The sequence below is a fragment of the Haematobia irritans genome, chromosome 3 (genome assembly GCF_050003625.1).
Source record: "Haematobia irritans isolate KBUSLIRL chromosome 3, ASM5000362v1, whole genome shotgun sequence".
In the NCBI taxonomy this organism is placed as follows: Eukaryota; Metazoa; Arthropoda; class Insecta; order Diptera; family Muscidae; genus Haematobia; species Haematobia irritans.
In genome coordinates, this window is record NC_134399.1 from 166339838 (window position 1) to 166359566 (window position 19729).

The 19729-nt window shown below is 34.7% G+C and overlaps 1 protein-coding gene across 1 annotated transcript in view; it reads right to left on the minus strand.

Annotated features, from left to right (window-relative positions):
• Positions 1-19729, minus strand: part of LOC142230726 (uncharacterized) — a 260167-nt gene that overhangs the window by 13563 nt on the left and 226875 nt on the right. The window contains exons 2-4 of the mRNA XM_075301355.1: positions 13498-14725; positions 12351-12561; positions 11663-12282 (exon numbers count right to left, since the gene is read on the minus strand). Coding sequence (XP_075157470.1) covers positions 11663-12282; positions 12351-12561; positions 13498-14725 — 2059 coding nt within the window. The remainder of the gene's footprint in view (positions 1-11662; positions 12283-12350; positions 12562-13497; positions 14726-19729) is intronic.

Here is a 19729-nt window from a genome sequence, read left to right on the forward strand (position 1 = left end):
CTAAATCTTACTAGGCATTAAAAATTCTAAGGCAAAATTCTAACAAAAAATCCAAAATATCGAAGTAGCATAACATCTGAAGAACTGATGCGAAATAAATGCAACGGGTACTTAACAGAATCACTTCCAGCCTATGGCAAGCCCGTGTAAAATGCATTGCTTTTAATCCGATTTTACACGGATCTATAATGAGCATTTTCATTGCTTTTTCCTGTGTCGCTTCAGAATCAGAAATTAGTACAATTTCCCCAAAAGACGTGAAAGGGTTTAATCAATTGCTCCCCTTCTCTTATTACATAAATATCCATCATATCGTAAATATCCAAAAAATAAACATAATAGATCCTATTAGCCGATTTAAAAAATAAAGTCACGCACTTATTTAACTTGATCTAATTTCAAACAATTAAAAAAAAAAACTTTACATAATTTTACTTTTACACAAAGTAACTGTTACGATTAACAAATAAATTCCAAGCGAATAACGATGGTTCACTTTTTATAATGGGATGGGGAGGGCAGCGACTCATTGAAATTCAATGCGGAAGACATTTAAAGGCATAACTGAACGTGTGTCAAATCTTCTATTGTTTGATAACAAAAACTATTAAAACTTCATTTTAACTGGTAATTTGTTATTATTATGGTTATATCTTTTATCAGTAGTTGTTTTGGTAATGCTGGTTAATTTTGAAGATTCAGAGTCATACTTTATTATATTATTATTACTACTAAGGTTTTTTGGTTCGATTCGATTTGTTTTTCCAAAATAGAAATATAACAAATTAATAAAAACTGATGATATAAATAATGTCATATGTAATATATTATAATTATTGAAATCAAACCTCAACCACACAACTCCTATTGATCTGCGCAACAACAATTTATTTGTAACCACGATTTATTTCCGTATTGTAATTATTTGGTACTATTTCACACTCTTCTTCCACATCATCCTAGGAGTGTACTCGTCTTTTGATCATGTCAGTGAAAGTGAATAAACTAGTGGCGAAAATACGTTCCCCATGGGGCAAAGTGAGCCCCAAATTAATTCGCACAGTGGTATGAAATAAAAAATGTTAAAAATGCTTTCAAAATTTTTATCAATTAAAAGTAACTACTTAACAATCATTTTGGAAATGTGGTGATTGACTTTTCAATTCAATACTCTTGGTACAGCGAAGCTAGAACCCGAGGCGGTTGGTGTGATGCGTGGATTTGACATCGTGAAATATATTTCTTCATTATACCCTTCACCACTACTGTGGTACAGGGTATAATAAGTTTGTGCATTTGTGTGTAACGCCAAGAAGGAAAAGTCTGAGACCCATCGTTTAGTATACCGATCGTCTTAGAATTAAATTCTGAGACGATTTAGCGATGTCCGTCTGTCTGTCTGTCCGTCTGCACACAAAAAATTTTTTTCTGATTCAATCACGAAATTAATTGATCCAATTAATTTTTAATTGAAATGTCTTCAATCACAGAAATGATAGTATCAATTAAAAAATTAATTGAAGGTCAATTAAAAAGTTAATTGATCCAATTAAAAAATTAATTGATACTATTATTTTTGTTTCAATTAAAAAAATTTGTTGAATAAATTAAATTTTTAATTGAATATTTTTTAAAACTCAATTAAAATTTTAATTGGAAAAATTTTCGTGAAATTTTTTTGTGTGTGTCTGTATATGTAATTTTGTGTGCAAAGTACAGCTCGCAGTTTAAGTCCGATTATCCTCAAATTTGGCACAGAGTTTTACATTGGCTCAAAGACAATCGCTATTGAATTTCGTTGAAATCGGTTCAGATTTAGATATAGCTCCCTTATATATATTTTTGTCAGATTTTCATTTATATGGCCAAAAAAAGCCAGAGTTTTGTCCTGATTTGCTTCAAATTTTGCACAAGGAGTACGTTTAATAGTATTGCTAATTGTGCTAAATTTGGTTGAAATCGGTTCAGATTTAGATATAGCTCCCATATATATCTTTCGTCCGATTTCGACTAATATGGCCTCAAAAGCCAGAGTTTTGTCCTGATTTGCTTAAAATTTTGCACAAGGAGTACGTTTAAGAGTATCATTCAGTGTGCTAAATTTGGTTAAAATCAGTTCAGATTAAGATATAGCTCCCATATATATCTTTCGCCCGATTTAGACTCATATGGCCTCAAAAGCAAGAGGTTTGCCCTGATTTGCTTCAAATTTTGCACAAGGAGTACGTATGAGTAGTATCATTAAGCATGCTAAATTTGGTTGAAATCGGTTAAGATTTAGATATAGCTCGCATATATATCTTTCGCCCGATTTACACCCATATGACCACGGAGGCCAAAATTATTCTTATTTTATTATGTTTTTGCTGAGATAGTAGGATTATAATTCTAACTATGCATGTCAAATTTGTCAAAATCGGTTCATATTTAGATATAGCTCCCATATATATGTACACCAGAGTAGGGGAAATATGGAGGAATGGTTCATATTTTAGATCCATTTTCAATGGGAGTTTCCTCCAATTGACTCGATAGTTTCCACAGAGAAAACATTTAATATGCTAATTAAGTGTGTCATCTTGATCTAATATGGCCAAAATACCCACATTTTACACAAAATTCTGTGATGATTTCCCCATATCGTAGTCATATCTTACACACTGTAATGCCAAACTTTCCACAGAATGGTCGAATTTTCAATAAAACTCCCGACTTGTGGAAATATCGCCCGAATTGCCCAAATAATATATCACAACCCACAATTGACCACATATTTTGGCGAGATTTAACAAATATCCTTGTAAAATCGCCACTGCTGAGTAGAAAAAATTGTAAATATTACTCAAATTGTCCTGTATCTCGAATACATATGTATCGCCCGATAAATCATAAATGCTATTTTGTACAATTGCATCAAAATTGCTCTAGCTTTATATTTCCCATATTCTCAGGGTATTAGTATATTAATTTTTAATTCTAGCGATTTTGTAGAAGTACAAAAAATTGTCTCCAAATCTTTTCAGATATAAATCAGAAATGGTAACACAAATTTTGGTCTACATAATGGTGAAGGGTATAATATAGTCGGCCCCGCACGACTTTAGACTTTACTTACTTGTTTTTACCGTGAAACGGACCAAAAATCATAATATAGGCTGGTGAATGGTTGGCGAATGTGCTTTTTCGAAATAACAACCATGAAGAGATTTAGGTCTTAGTTATTTCACCGTCTGAATAATTCTTATTGACAATGCTTTCCAACGAGAAATATATACTGGCACGACGACATGCAGAGCTTAGACTCAAGCCTTTTTTACAACCCAGCATCATTCGACGTGTAGATTGATGTTGAATGTTTCAATCGTATATTTATTCCTGGGTACATCTTTGCACTGTGACTCTCGGATATACAGTTCTTCCAATGAGACCATAGTGCCTACATTTCCATCACTCAGTTCTTCATATCTATAGTTCTCCGACTGAGACTTCCAGGCCAACAGTTTCACCAACAATGCCCACAATTTCACCATAGTGTTTTACAGTTCTCCAACTGAGTATTTTGGACTCACAGTTTAACAACTACGATCATTGTGACGATAGTGTCCCCACGAAGCCCTTCACGAATACAATTTCACCACCAAAGCTTAGATTTTTACCACTGTATTTTACAGATCTCCAACTGAGTATTTAGGGATCACAGTTCAAACACTGCGATATTCGAGCCTACAGTGTCCCCACTGACGTCTTTAGGCCTACAGTTTCACAATTAAGGCCCACATTTTCACCCTTTGCATTCTGCAGATCTCCAACTGAGTATTTACGGCTCAAAGTTCAACAACTACGATTATCGTGCCTACAGTGTCCCCACTGATACCTTCAGGTCTATAGTTTAACTATCAAGGCTCACAGTTTCGGCACTGAGTTTTACAGCTCTCAGACTGAGACCCTAAGGCCTACAGTTTCACCACAAGGTCGACAATTTCACCATTGTATTTTACAGTTCTCCAACAAAGTATTTGGGACTTACAGTTAAACGACTACGATCATAGTGCCGACAGTGTCTCCACTGAGACTTTCAGAACTACAGTTTCACTACTGTATTTTACAGATCTCCAACTGAGTATTTAGTAACCTATATGTTAGTTCAACGACTGTGATATTCGCGCCTACAGTGTGCGCCTGAGATCGCCGAGCTTACAGTTTCATTACTAAGGCCCACCCACTACAGTTGTTCGACTAAGTCTTTGCGACCCACAGTTCGAGGACTGGTAGGGTTTTTTTTATTTTTTCGCTCCCGCTTTCCCGGGAATGAAGTGCGGGAATTCCCGGGAAATTTTCTTTACAATATTTTAGGTATAATAGAGGGTTTTATATGGCAAATGACAGTTGAAATGTAGTTAAAGTGGATTTTGGAAGTGTAATGTGAATAACTATGGTACCAAGTCGTAGTAGTTGCCTTGTGCAACATACATAGTCGTGGGTTCTAATCCAGAATCCAACGGGCTCCCAATTGTTAAAAAGAAGTTTGCACTTCCTAATTTATGAATGTCATATTTCTCCAATTAATGAATTATTGATAGAAACTAGCTCGAGCTCTCTGTAAACCGACATTCCGATAGACAGGTAGACTGAGTAAACCTTTAAAAACAACGGGACATTTTACCTTATGTAACTCACGTTGGCAATTGCATAATTTTAAAATTTCATAATTATTGCAAGGAGGTTTTTTATGAAATAAGAAAATTCCAACCTTTTTTTGAGATAGTTACTTTAATTTCAAATTTATTCCTTATACACATTAGGCTTGAAATCTATTAAAATTGGGGTTTAAAGCATACGACAACTGAAATCTAGTTAAAGTGTATTTTGAAAGTGTAATGTGAATGTCGTATTACATGGTAGTGTTTCCCTTTTGGGAATATTGGCTGCACATGTGCATTTATTGACCAGTTTAACGATGGTGAAATCGACAAAAGTTTCTTTCATTTCCAAACAGTTTTTTAGTGTTACGAAAAATCCCACTATATTAATAGTGTTCTTTCGAAAACTATACTGAAAGAGACTGCCTTAACCATTGTCAAAATGTTTTGTATTAAAAAATATTACGTAGTTTAGTATGATTTATGGCTGATATAAGAGAACAACATAATATATATTGTTAGTTATCCAGAGAGTGCCTTATAACCGTAGCTTTAGGCGATTTCTAATTTATTGAAATGTCTAAATGTATTCCACATCAAAGCAGGTTTCCCTTTGACCGGGATCCCGGGAAATTCGAAAAAATCCCGCTTTCCCGGGAATGCAAAAAGTCCGGGAAAAAGAAAACCCTAAGGACTGGGATCTTCGAGCCTACTACCCACAATAAGACGAAGCCGTCTGTTAACCAACCCACTGGAAGCTAATATTTTCATCAACCTCTGATAATCTACATCTCATCAAATGCGGCAGTCCGCTAAGAACTACATATCGGTGAATTGAACAGTTTCCCGATGAGTTAAAAACCGAGAAGGTGGGTGAAAAATATCCACTACATACGGAGTACGTAAACTTTACTTCGAAATGTCAGCAACAATGTCATGAGACAAAGTGATAATCGAACTATAAATGATCAATTTCCTTTAACTCCATAACACTGTTCCTAACCGAGGTTGGACACAACTATGTATTGAAACGACTGCATTGGGAAAAAACGGCACATGTCTTTACTAAAAACATGAAAGTAACCCATTGACATAATGATGACTTGGTAAATAATTAAAATTTTGTTTGGTGGTATCTTGTAATTTATTTTTGTTAATCAAACGTGTGAATTTTCAACGTCTTATGAATACAAAAAAAGGTGGTAGAGGATCTATGGAAGATCAATTTTAAAGGAATACAAGTAGGCAAAAAAATAAATAGATAAAATAGAAGGTGTCTTTCAAGACTTAATTGCAAAGTCGATGAGAATTAAAATTAAGAAAGATAAATTAAAAGAGAATTGTGTCTCAGATCCAAAATGTATGGACTGGGCAAGCTCTTTTTCGGGTGGATACAGTTAGTAAATACATTTTTTTAAACCTACTGGTCATTCCAGAATGTAGTTGTTATCGACATGTGTAACGAGCCAATTGCTCGTACATATTCTTCTTATGTTGAACTTAATTAATTCCACTTTTTTCCCTTCGTATCAATGTGCCCACTTGGTTGCTATGCGCCATAGTACCCATGGTAACTGTGGTCATTTTCTTGCATGTGGTACAAGTGGTATCAAAGGGAAACCTACTGGTTGGTAATTCTCATTGGGTTGGTGTCTCGGCCGACTTAAGAGTGTTGGTTTGTCGGGACAATGCCATGAATCAACCGAGGCTTGACGAACAGTAAAGCGAGTTGCAACGACCGCTGACGAACTTCCGATAGCAACAACCGATTCATCCTTACGCGATTCGTTCGCATCCAATTGCAGTTAACGCGATTCGTTCGCACCCAAACCCTGTAGTAGACTAGAACTCCCCACTACCTTCTCCTATCCCTTTCCTTCCCCTCTAAGGCTATACTAGCACCCCCTCTTTAACGCGGTTCGTCCACTTACGCGATTCGTTCGCTTACGCAGTTCGGCAGCTTACGCGGTTCGTCCGCTTATGCGATTCGTTCGCTTACGCGATTAGTTCGCTTACGCGGTTCGTCCGCTTACGCGATTCGTCCGCTTCGGCGGTTCGTCCGCTTACGCGCTTCGTTTGCATCAATCAGGTTCTAGTATAGTCGAATCCTTTTCCCTGTCCCTCTTTTCGTTACAGAAACCGACACGAGCACCATCGGCCGACACCATCGTCATCCTCGTATACGAGCATCATCGGCCCGATACAATCGTCATCTCCGCACACGAACACCATCGGCCCAACACCACCGTCATCTACGTTTACGAGCATCATCGGCCCGACACAATCGTCACCTCCGCACGCGAACACCGTTGGCCCGACACAGTCGTCATCTCCGCACACGAACACCGTCGGCCCGATACCATCGTCATCACCCCACACGAACACCGTCGGCCCGGACACCATCGTCATCCCCGTCGCCCATTCAGCCCGCTCATTGCCCTTACCCAAAATTATATTGTATATAAATAAGAATTGTTAATAAAAATCCGCAAAGGAATAAAAGTAGTGTGTTATTATTTAAGGTTTGTGGATCCTTAAAAGGTAATCCTGGACGGTCACTGGCCTACCTAAGCCCACGAAGAAAACCACGTTACAATGATATCTCATAAAATCTATACTTCGGTACAAAAGTACACTTTTACATATATGGCGAATTTTTGAAAGAAAAATCTAAAAATAAATGTGGTTCGTTTTGTTTTACCAAAATTAGATTTACAATTTCCGTTATGGATAACACTTGAGGGAAATGTTACGCCAATTTCTTCACACATATTGCATTGCAATAATAATGAAATTTTTGAAAGCTAAATATTACATTGCCTGCGGGCTACTTATACGACTATTGGAGTATGTTGAGATGGATGAATCGTCATTTCAATTCATTTAGTTTTGTCATGCCCGAGACAACTATGACGCGACAATGATGCATTATTGTGGATTTCTTTTTCAAGTACCTTCAAAAAGAATGGGAGTATACATTTTGGCACTTTTGTTTTCAATGACTCTGCCGCCGCCGCGGCCAACATGTACGGAGAAATTTATTGTTTCGACTGGTAAGTGTTGCGGTTTAAATAAGAAAGAAATCAATTTCGTCATGGGCGAAAAGTTTGTTTTCATCTTCTATGAAATCCAATATATTTCGTATATACAATTGGTGATTTTCGATGGGGAAGAGCATCATATGTAATAGTTTTGGTATAGAAGAATATCAAAAAAGGGTGAATATATGTGTCGACTATCTGCTAGTTATCTTTGAGATGGACAGAGGAAAATGTGGATTTTTTACAGACCTATATTATGGTTTATCGATGTAGAGACTACGGATACTTTTGTATCCATAGTCTACATTTCAATACTCTACATTTCAACCTTTTTTTTAAATTTTTTTGTTTAATTTTTGTTTAAAAAAATCTTAGGGTATGGTAACACTAGGCAATTATTTGACCAATATGAGGGTCAAACTTTTTTCCAGGTCAATCTACGAAATATACGAGTACCGTTTTTGAAAAATACTCCCAATAAAAGGTAAACATATTTGCTGGTGTGACCGTGGCGACGAAGTCTTTTTTGATTTCTGTCAAAGATTTCGCCAGTGTGATCGTACCGTAAATCTATTTCAACTTGTGATATTTTTCAAAATCGAATAATATACATTTGCAATAAATCTACATCAAATAATCAACTTTTTATGTTGGTTAAAATTGACTTTTAACTATTTAAAAAAGTCGCGATTTTTTCAAAATTCGAATAATTGACTTTTATAGTTGAATTTTATGGGAAGTTTTACTCTATTCATCTCCATCTTCTATACGGGCGAAAAATACTATTTGTTTATATGTTTCGGTGTAAAAATTATATGTTTGGAATTCAAATTTTTAGCACATTATTTTTAAGTGCAAGCATATAATGATCATAAACCTGTTGGGGAAAGATGCGGAATGAGGCCTTCTCTTTTTGGTTGGCTTTATACCGCGGTTGTAAGACTTGTGGCCACATATGGTTGTAATGTTTGGTGGACAATCGTGAGACACCAAAATCATATGTTGAGAATAAATAGGAAATAATGAGGAATAATGAGGCCACTGCTTCATTGGAGATACTGATGGGATTTATCCCACTTGATTTACACGTAAGAAAAACAGCAGAGCTGACACTTATGAGACTTAAGAGCCTGGACACGCTGGAGAGTACTGCCTGCAGGCATACTGAAATTCTTGCCGGGCATTATAGAGAGACGGAACCTATGGCCACGGAGCATGTTTATCATCACAAATCGGCATATATTATACCAAGTATGGAGGAGTAGGAAGACAGGAGGATACCCTTCGGAACCCTGAACATGCATACAGAGGGATCAAAGATGGAAGAAGGAACGGGCAGCGGCATTTATTGCAGTGAACTGGAGTCTTACACGCTGGATAGTGATTCCAGTATATTTCAGGCTGAGATTTCTGCGATCACAAAGGCTGCTGAGTCGCTGTTGATGAGGCCGTTATTCAGAAGCAATATCAGCTTTTTCATCGACAGTCAAGCAGCTATAAAGTCATTATGCAGTACTGACATAAGGTCTAAGGTTATCAGCCGGTGTCGTATAGAACTAACAAACACAGTAGAAAAAATCAATTTTACGTCGCGATTTGGTTGATCAGTCTTTTTGTCCGAATAAATTGTCAAACATTTAAAAAGTCCCGCATTTTTATTCTGCGCTCCCAGAAAAAGTCAGTAGTTAAACTAATTCTAAATTTATCTTGTTTGCAAAAAAAAAAAAAAATATTTTGTTTGTAGTTAAATTTTCCATAAACCAATGATATTTTTCTTATCCCAAGTATGTCTCAAAATGTTATTGAACAAACGTGGGAATAAAGTTCAATGACCGTATACTTAAAGCAGAATATTTTCATACAATTCTCAAAAATAGTAAGAATGAATTACTGTATGGTTAAAATGCTCACGATTTGGCGCCAATGATTTTTTCTTTTCTTTTATGAGAGGGTGTAATTTTCTATTTATATTGTGTTTTCCTTGTCTTAACGATATTCACTTTTCGCACGAAGTAGTTCATTTTTCCCATAAAGCATTCCCATTTAGGGTAATTTTGGTATAGTTATATTACCTCTTAAATTCCTAAATTCATAAAATTTTGACCGAATTCTATGAAATCAAGTTTGTTGTATTTAATACATGAATAAAAAAATCAAAATCAAAAATTACCAAAAATTCAAAAAACTACAAATTGTAAGTTAAATAATATTTACCAGAGATGAAAGTAATGTTGGTAAAAAAGCTGTGTAGTGTAAACAATTTCTATTCTCCACTAAAATAAAATTGCCAATTTGTAAATAAAAACTTAGTTTAATTCGCGCCGTATTTTTTAAGATACAACCAAAATTTAAAATAAAACAAGTAAGTAAAGTCTAAAGTCGGGCGGGGCCGACTATATTATACCCTTCACCATTATGTAGACCAAAATTTGTGTTACCATCTCAACTCCTTCAAATTTATTAGGAGTTATTATCAAGGTTTATATTCCCATATACAAATATTTATATCTGAAACGATTTGGAGACAATTTTTTGTACTTCTACAAAATCGCTAGAATTAAAAATTAAATCGGCTTACTCCCTGGGATGAAACACAATGTTAGTAAAAAATATGGGAAATATAATGCTAAAGCAATTTTGATGCAATTGTACAAAAGAGCATTTATGATTTATCGGGCGATACATATGTATTCGAGATATAGGACAATTTGGGTAATATTTACAATTTTTGCTACTCAGCAGTGGCGTTTTACAAGGATATTGGTTAAATCTCGCCAAGATATGTGGTCAATTGTGTGTGATATTCGGGCGATATTTCCACAAGTCGAAGCTTTAATTAAAATTCGACCATTCTGTGGAAAGTTTGTCATATGGGTGTAAATCGGCCGAAAGATATATTTGGGAGATATATCTTTCTATATAACAAATTTGGCACGCTTAAAGATACTATTAAACGTACTCCTTGTGCAAAATTTGAAGCAAATCAGGGCAAACCTCTGGCTTTTGAGGCCATATGAGTCTAAATCAGGCGAAAGATATATATGGGAGCTATATCTAAATCTGAACTGATTTTAACCAAATTTAGCACACTGAATGATAATCTTAAGCGTACTCCTTGTGCAAAATTTGAAGAAAATCAGCGCAAAACTCTGGCTTTTGCGGCCATATGAGTCTAAATCAGGCGAAAGATATATATGGGAGCTATATCTAAATCTGAACTGATTTTAACCAAATTTAGCACAATTAACAATACTATTAAACGTGCTCCTTGTGCAAAGTTTTAAGCAAATCAGGACAAAACTCTAGCTTTTTTGGCCATATAAGTTCAAATCGGACGAAAGATATATATGGGAGCTATATCTAAATATAAACCGATTTGGCTGATATTTTGCGTATCTTACGAAAGCCCCAAAATATTTGGCTGCCCGAAATTTTGAGAAAATACGTTGAAATACGTCAATTATGACTATATCGGTGATAAATATATATGGCAGATATATCTAAATCTGAACCGATTTTTTTAAAATCAATAGCAATTGTCTTTGAGCCAAAGTAGAACTATGTGCCAAATTTGAGGACGATCGGACTTTAACTGCGAGCTGTACTTTGCACACAAAATTACATATACAGACAGACGGACAACGCTAAATCGACTCAGAATTTAATTCTAAGACGATCGGTATACTAAACGTCTCAGACTTATTCTTCTTGGCGTTACATACAAATGCACAAACTTATTATACCCTGTACCACAGTAGTGGTGAAGTGTATAAACAGATAATTTTTTTTTAAATGTGGTATGCAGATGTTCTTTATTTACCACTTTGCATATTATATATTTTTTTCTGAGGAATCAGTGACTTTGTGCATTTAAGTGTTAAATTGCATAGGTCAAAATTCTATGTTTTCCCAATAAACTACACAATAATGTCAATTGTCATTAGACAATTTACGCAATGAAAAAGTTAAACACACACTTACCATCTTTCTCTTTTTGGATCTTCTTTATTGTCTTTTTGCATTCATCCAATTCGCGGGTTAAGCGTTGCATTGCCTTATTCTTAATGGCTAAATCGACACGCATACCACGAATGGTGGCCAATAAATGGGCATCCTCTTTGGCATTTAAAGCCGCTTGAGCAGCCATCAGTGAAATGGTTGAATCCGACTGAGAGACGGGTAATTTGGAAGCAATAGCAGAGGAAAGATGATTTCCCGATGCTGTTGCCATTGGTTTTCTTATACCACTCTGTTTTGAATTCGGTCGAGAATTATTAGGAGTAGAATTAGCTGTACTACTAGTACTAGAGCTAGCCGAAAGTGGTTGGGCAGAACTACCAATAGTATTGGTACCGCTTTCACGTGTACACGATGCCTGTGTTTGAATCCCAATAGTTTTCTTTGGAATCTTTCGTGTTTTGGCCACAACTGGTGATGGAGTAACGGGAGCAGGTGGTGGCGGTGGAGTAGGTTGAATATATGGTTCTTCGGTTTGTGTACAATTATTGTAGAATTTTTCAGCTTTCTTGGAGACAAAATAGTCCAAGGTTCGAACTTGAGATTCGATTTTCTCATTAAGTTTGGTATTGATTTCTTGAAGGCTGTGTGATTAAAGAGAGATATTATTTACTTGGTATATATGGATGTGGATTTGTTGCCTTATTATTACCTTAATACTTGGGTTTCCAAATCGGCTATGTGCGTTTCATATTTGGCTTGTACGGAATTAAAACGGGCCTGAACATTAGCAAGTATTTGTTGGGCTTTGTAGTCTTGTTCTTTGGCATCGGCTTCCAATTGTGCGATACGCTGTTCCAAAAGTTTTCGACTATTACGATTCTCTTGATCACTGCTGGACATTCCACCACCTTTCGAAGCAACTGCAAAGAAAATAAATAGATTTTAGATTGGTTCTAAGAAAAGTGTTGAAAAGTCGGAACTTTGGCAAACGGTCCAAAGGTTTCATTCCCTGTATTAAAATCTCCTTCAAACCTATTGGAATAACAATGGGGTTTGTGGAATACGGATCCCAATTGTCGCAGAGTAACAACTATTGGAAAAATTCGAGTAATGTTTGATGGTCCAAGCCCACCAGAGTTTGGGAGAACTCAGATGGTTACAAAACCTATAGAATGTATTAACAACCTAGCACTCATCTACCACGGTCTAAAGGGTCCTAGAGGATGGCTCGTAGCCTTCTTATACATGCCTTCTCGGAATGCAATATTCAAACTGAGCAAATCGTAAAAACCTTAACCGAGAATTTGATTCTAAGAACGTCTCCCAGAAGAAATTTTCCATTATAAGCAGTGTTGCCAGATTGGGGTTTTTTCATGTTTAGGGGGTTTTTAGGGGCTAGATTTATTTGGGGGGATTTTTGGGGGGTAAAAAAAATATTTTAGACCTTATATAGTGGAGCAATTCTAAACCAAATTCGGAACAATTCTGGCATGAATTATGAGAAAAAAAAAGATGTGGGAAGTCAACCCAAGTTCCTAAATATATGCAAGCATGCAATAGCATTATTTTCGTTATCTTTTTCAAACGCTCTGTTGAAAGGACCCCCTTTTTGTACTATTTACAATCTTACATTTTTTGGCGGTTTTTGAAAAAAAGTCTAGACCAATTTAGGGGTTTTTTTTTCTTAAGATTTGGGGGGAAGAATCAAACATCACCCGGCAACACTGATTACAAGTGATGGTATGGGACTCTCTGAATGTCGATGGCCGCGAAAAGAAAGATCGTTGAATTCTACTCCCTCTCTCTCTCTTATAAATGAGTACTGTCCTATTCCATGATTATGTTTCCACACTTACCTATCAAAGCCGAGACTGAATCCGGATGTTTGCGCATCAATATTCTCTCCATTTCCCTACATTGCCGTTGCAAATCCTGTATGGTCTTCACATCTTTTTCCTTCATTTCCAAGGCTCTCTTCCTCTCAGCTCTCGTCTCTTCAAGTTCATTTTGTAATACCTTTTGCAATTCCAAAGCTTCATCACGATCATTGCGAGCTGCCTGCAGCTCAGTCCGTAAAACATTGGCACATTCATTCAAATGTTGAACATCCAATTTCAACATTTCTGATTCCTCTTGCAATTGGGTATTACTCTCCCTTAGCTTACGATGAAGCTGCGACACAGTATCATGTTGTATGCGAAAAGATTCTAGTCGCTCTTCCGTATCCTTTAGACGCTCTTGCAATTGTTCGATTTCTAATTTAAGCGCATGTTCACGACTCAATGAATGATGCGAGGCGGAGGATGTAAGAGAGCCATGGGGTGCCGTTTCATGTATGGGTGAAGTCATGGTGGAAACAACATGAACCGGTGATGAATTAACAGATTTGTCACAATACAAACGTGATGTCGTACCAATGCCAATCGATTTAACATTCGGACTGGATGAACGTTGTGAGAAAGCCATGTTAGTGCTACAGGTGCTGGTCAAATACGTTTGGCTGCTCACCCCACTATCGGGAGTAGTCATCGATGATCGGCGCCCCAGATAACTACCGGAATTGCAACGTTCCATTGTGGTGCCAATGGCTGAATTTGTGTTACATGCTGCCAAACGTTGTAATGGACTGGCCAATAGATTTGGTGAAGATGTGGCTTGCTTTTGCAGTGTTTGCGAATTATGTGGTGAATTGTTGTTGCTAATTTCATAGCTTGGTCTCCTGGCACCCTTGGCAAAGTCCGAATTATTGTTATCTTGGCTTTCATTACATGCTTGAATTGCCTGTTGCTGTTGTTCCATAGCGGTACGTGATGAGCTTATCGATGATATGGAAGAGAATGTGGAATTGAGGGAATCACTGTTATTCGTACCACTCGGATAGGGGTTTATATTATGATTGGTATTCAAAGGAGGAGCTGGCGGCTTCAATGGCGGATTTCCCATAATTTTAGGTTCTTTTTCGGGTTCTAGGACAGCATAATTGTCACCTCCTCGGTCAATCAAGTGATCATCTTCTCCCTCATCATCATCTTCATCGTGGACAATTAATTCGATTGTCTCCATGGCCTCGGTAATTTCTTCAATCTATGCAGAGAGAAAAAAGGAAGGAGGAGAAAACAAATTAGAAAGACAATACTGATGGAAGCTGATGAATGAAAAGCTTAGTGGCATAATAAGATTATTAGGAAAGAAAACGTGTGACGAATGAATAACCCTATGGATACATCAGGGATTGGTGGCTCACATACACCGGTTTTTTCTTTGGTTAATAGGTTGCAACCAATTGTCTAGAAGAGAAACACTGTGTGTGTGGAAATTCAAATGAAATGGAAAGTGAGGTTGTTAATGGACCAACCAACCTTTTTCCTTGGGTCGGTTCATGTGTCCGTCCTTCTGTTTAAATGTCAGAGCATTAGTTTGATATGTTGTTGAAATTTCACACCTTTAAGTATTCCATTGTTCCCATCGTCATAATCATCATCACCGTCACCGCACCAGCATATCTGCCATGGGCATCAATGCTGTAGGGCTATCGCCATTATTGATTTTCATTTGGAAACGTCTATTTATTCAATACAACCGATAGATACATAGGTATTCAATTGTTTTGTATACCTTTCTTGTTGACGATCTTGGAGAAATATGTATATTCCAAACGTATTACTTGGATATGAACTGAAGCAGATGGATGAGCGTTGAGATAGATGCTTGAATAGATGATGTACAGATAGATGTATGGATAAGTACTTCAATATTGGTTGCTTGGCACGTTTCATTTTTTTTTTAGGGCGATGCCATGTTGCCAATGATGCCGTTAATGCTTCCAGGTCCAATTTCTTATTTATATTGTTGTTGCTACCCAGATCATTGTATGCGTCTTAAGTTCAATGGGTCTTAACGGACTATTACCGACGAACGTCGTCATTATGACATTATTTGTAATATTTAACTTTCGCTTTCGATTGCATTCATAATAGCTGGAGATTATCGAAACATTGATGGAATTTCTCCATGCACCATACAAAATCTCCATAAGTGGGGCCCAACACTGTGTGCCACATAGTTGGCCCCAGAATGTAATAATGATATCCCTATCACAGATATGAAATCATAATAAATTCATTGATTATGCCTCATACGATTTTGAGGAATATTTGTACGCCAGTATTTTATTTATGTCGTGTGATATTACAAGGCTGATCCGATAAATATTTAACGTCACCTCAAGATTATTGAAGGAACAATTTACTATTGTCGCGATGCACTTCATTACATTCGCTGACGGACGATTTCATTTCAATTCATTTAATTTCATATCATATCATATCATATCATATCATATCATATCATATCATATCATATCATATCATATCATATCATATCATATCATATCATATCATATCATATCATATCATATCATATCATATCATATCATATCATATCATATCATATCATATCATATCATATCATATCATATCATATCATATCATATCATATCATATCATATCATATCATATCATATCATATCATATCATATCATATCATATCATATCATATCATATCATATCATATCATATCATATCATATCATATCATATCATATCATATCATATCATATCATATCATATCATATCATATCATATCATATCATATCATATCATATCATATCATATCATATCATATCATATCATATCATATCATATCATATCATATCATATCATATCATATCATATCATATCATATCATATCATATCATATCATATCATATCATATCATATCATATCATATCATATCATATCATATCATATCATATCATATCATATCATATCATATCATATCATATCATATCATATCATATCATATCATATCATATCATATCATATCATATCATATCATATCATATCATATCATATCATATCATATCATATCATATCATATCATATCATATCATATCATATATCATATCATATCATATCATATCATATCATATCATATCATATCATATCATATCATATCATATCATATCATATCATATCATATCATATCATATCATATCATATCATTAATTTAATTTAATTTAATTTAATTTAATTTAATTTAATTTAATTTAATTTAATTTAATTTAATTTAATTTAATTTAATTTAATTTAATTTAATTTAATTTAATTTAATTTAATTTAATTTAATTTAATTTAATTTAATTTAATTTAATTTAATTTAATTTAATTTAATTTAATTTAATTTAATTTAATTTAATTTAATTTAATTTAATTTAATTTAATTTAGTACAATTATTTCAATATTTGGCTTTATAAAATCATAGCAATTTGTCAATATCTTTTTCATAATATTTTTTTCTGCCTTCCTACCAATGTGTAGGAAAAAGTAGGAAAATAATGAAATGCCTTCTTCGATCCATTGCCACTATCATAGCTAGAAGGACCACTTGCTGTATAAGTATTATTTTGCCAACAGCTAGCAAAAAGGGGTGAACTATAAAAGCCAATTTTTTGCAAAGCTTAGATTAAAATTTAACGATAATACAAGGAAACCATTTAATGGTCACAAATTTACATGGGCAATTCCAATGTTTTTGTCCAGTCGCTATTGTTGTGTATTGATGTTGGACATAAAACTACCTCTTCAATCAATATAATAAAGAAACGAGCCAGCCAAATGGTTTATTAACTCTAACGAAGGTGATGGTCGGTTGTTCCAACCAATTGGAGGAAAAGTAAAACCACCCGATTAAATTGAATGGAGTCATGTAAACCAACTAACCTACCAACAAACAAAAATCCTTAACCCAAAGACCAAATTAAAAGCATCCACATCGAAGCTATGGAAATAAAAATAGTGCTACCAAAGAGGATATTGTAACAATTCCAAGCTATCTCCATGGTTGTTTGCTCTATTCTATGGACTGTTCGAATGGTGGTGGTTGTCGATGGCTGCATGTTGTGAATTGCTGATGCTGTCTTCCTCCAATGGTATCACTTTTCATTGAAAGTGACAGTAGCTTTCGGCATTTACATAAATGTTGGCTATCTTATTTAGGTGTTTGTATTTTTGTTTAGTACACCTTAAAAAATCAAAATATTGAATTAAATCAAATGAAAAAAATGTGGCTGGTTGAAATCGGTTCAGATTTAGATACAGCTTTCATATATATGTTTTTTCCGATTTGGGCAAAAATGGCCAAAACACTCACATATTCCTTATAAAATCGCCACTGCTAAGTCGAAAACTTGCAACAATGACTCCATTTTGCTTATACTTCTAATAAATATATATCGATCGATAAATCATAGATACACTTTTGCGAGGTTGCCTCAAAATTGGTTCAGATTTAAATGTTTCCCATACTAACATTTTGTTCAATCCCAGGGCATTAGCCAACTTAAATTTAAGGTCTAAACATTTTGAAGACCTCGTACAAATTTTGTCAAAATCGGGTAAGATTTAAATATATGTATATGGGAGAATAAACCATTATACATAGCATCCAACACATTGGACGGATTTGATATGCTATCGAAAATGTGAATATACAAAGTGGTACAGGGTATAATATAGTCGGTCCCGCCTGACTTTAAACTTTCCTCACTTGTTTTATAATTGAGAGTGTGTAAATCTCAAAATGTGGAGTACCATTTAGTTCAATTTTGGCACGAGTTAATTCATTCTTCCTTTAATACAGTTTACTTTTTTCGGAGTATTGGAACACAATAGTTTAAATTTCAGCTAGATCGGACGTATATTACTTTATAATGTGTTGGGATTCTGGAATAAAACAAAAAAACAATATCGATCGATGATTCGATTTTATGGCTACGGAAAATACAACGAAATTTTCTCTCTACTACAATTGAATTTTGAATTTTCCTCTCAGTGTTATTTTTAAGGCACCAAAATATTTATGTTGCTACAATAAATGGCTATAACAAAAATATAAATACCAAAAATTTTTATGTGTCTTTTTATTTTCTAAGTCATGTTATTTATACAGTCTACAGTCTTCGTGCATATCCCCTCTCTCCTGCTGTTAACCTACAGTTAGCCTAATGTAATGTGCTTTGGATTAGACTTGTATAGTTTTTTTCGGACAAGTTTTTGAGAAAAATGGAAAGTGGTTTGCTTGTTTGGTTTGATAACTTTACACAAAATTCGTTGTCGTAGTTCCAGAAGACATCACTACTGGGAATACAGCAGCAACAGTCATTTAGAGATGTATGATTTATATGAGAAATTTTATAATCCAATGCATCTATTATACAAAAAATATGCAAATGATACTTTAGTGTATGACAGACAAAAAACTCCAATTGCTACTGCAAACACTCTTCTGCCATCGAAGTGTAAGCATAAATAAACAAAAACACCTACACACATTTTTTTATTTATAGTTAAATATTCATTCTTCAATTTTGTTTGACAATATAAACACTATTGTCTAGTCAACGTTTTCTTGAGAAAATATTTACATATCTGTGACAACAATTTGATGTTAGATTTTAAAAATTTTATCAAAATAATTGTAAAAACTCCAAGCTAATTGATTGGCTATATTTGAAGTAAATTTATTTCGATTTATGTATTCTAATAAATATAGGAAATTAATACATAAAATTATATTATAAAAATAATTAAATTAAATTAAGTCTCGATTTAAACATGTTGTTCTTGAAATATCGACGCTAATTTATCTTAAGCCAATATCAAATCGTACTTCGTATTGCTGAAACAATAAGACGGTCTCTATATGAGATTTGGCTCTTTTACATATTGTGGTCCTTGTGTGCAGTGTTGCCAGTATTGGGGATTTTTCCCCAAATTGGGGATATTTTTTCGTGAATGGGGATGAAATTTTTAAGTTGCGACTTGGGGATTTGGTGGGGAATTTCCATAAACTTGGGGATTTTTGTCGGGATTTTTTCGAGAAATAGGTTTAATATTTTTTTAACAAAATATTTTTGCTATAGGAAATTTTGATAAAATTCTATTTCTATAGACATTTTTGTCAAAATTTAATTTCTATAGAAAGTTTTGTAAAATTTTATTCCTATAGAACATTTTGCCAAAATTTTAT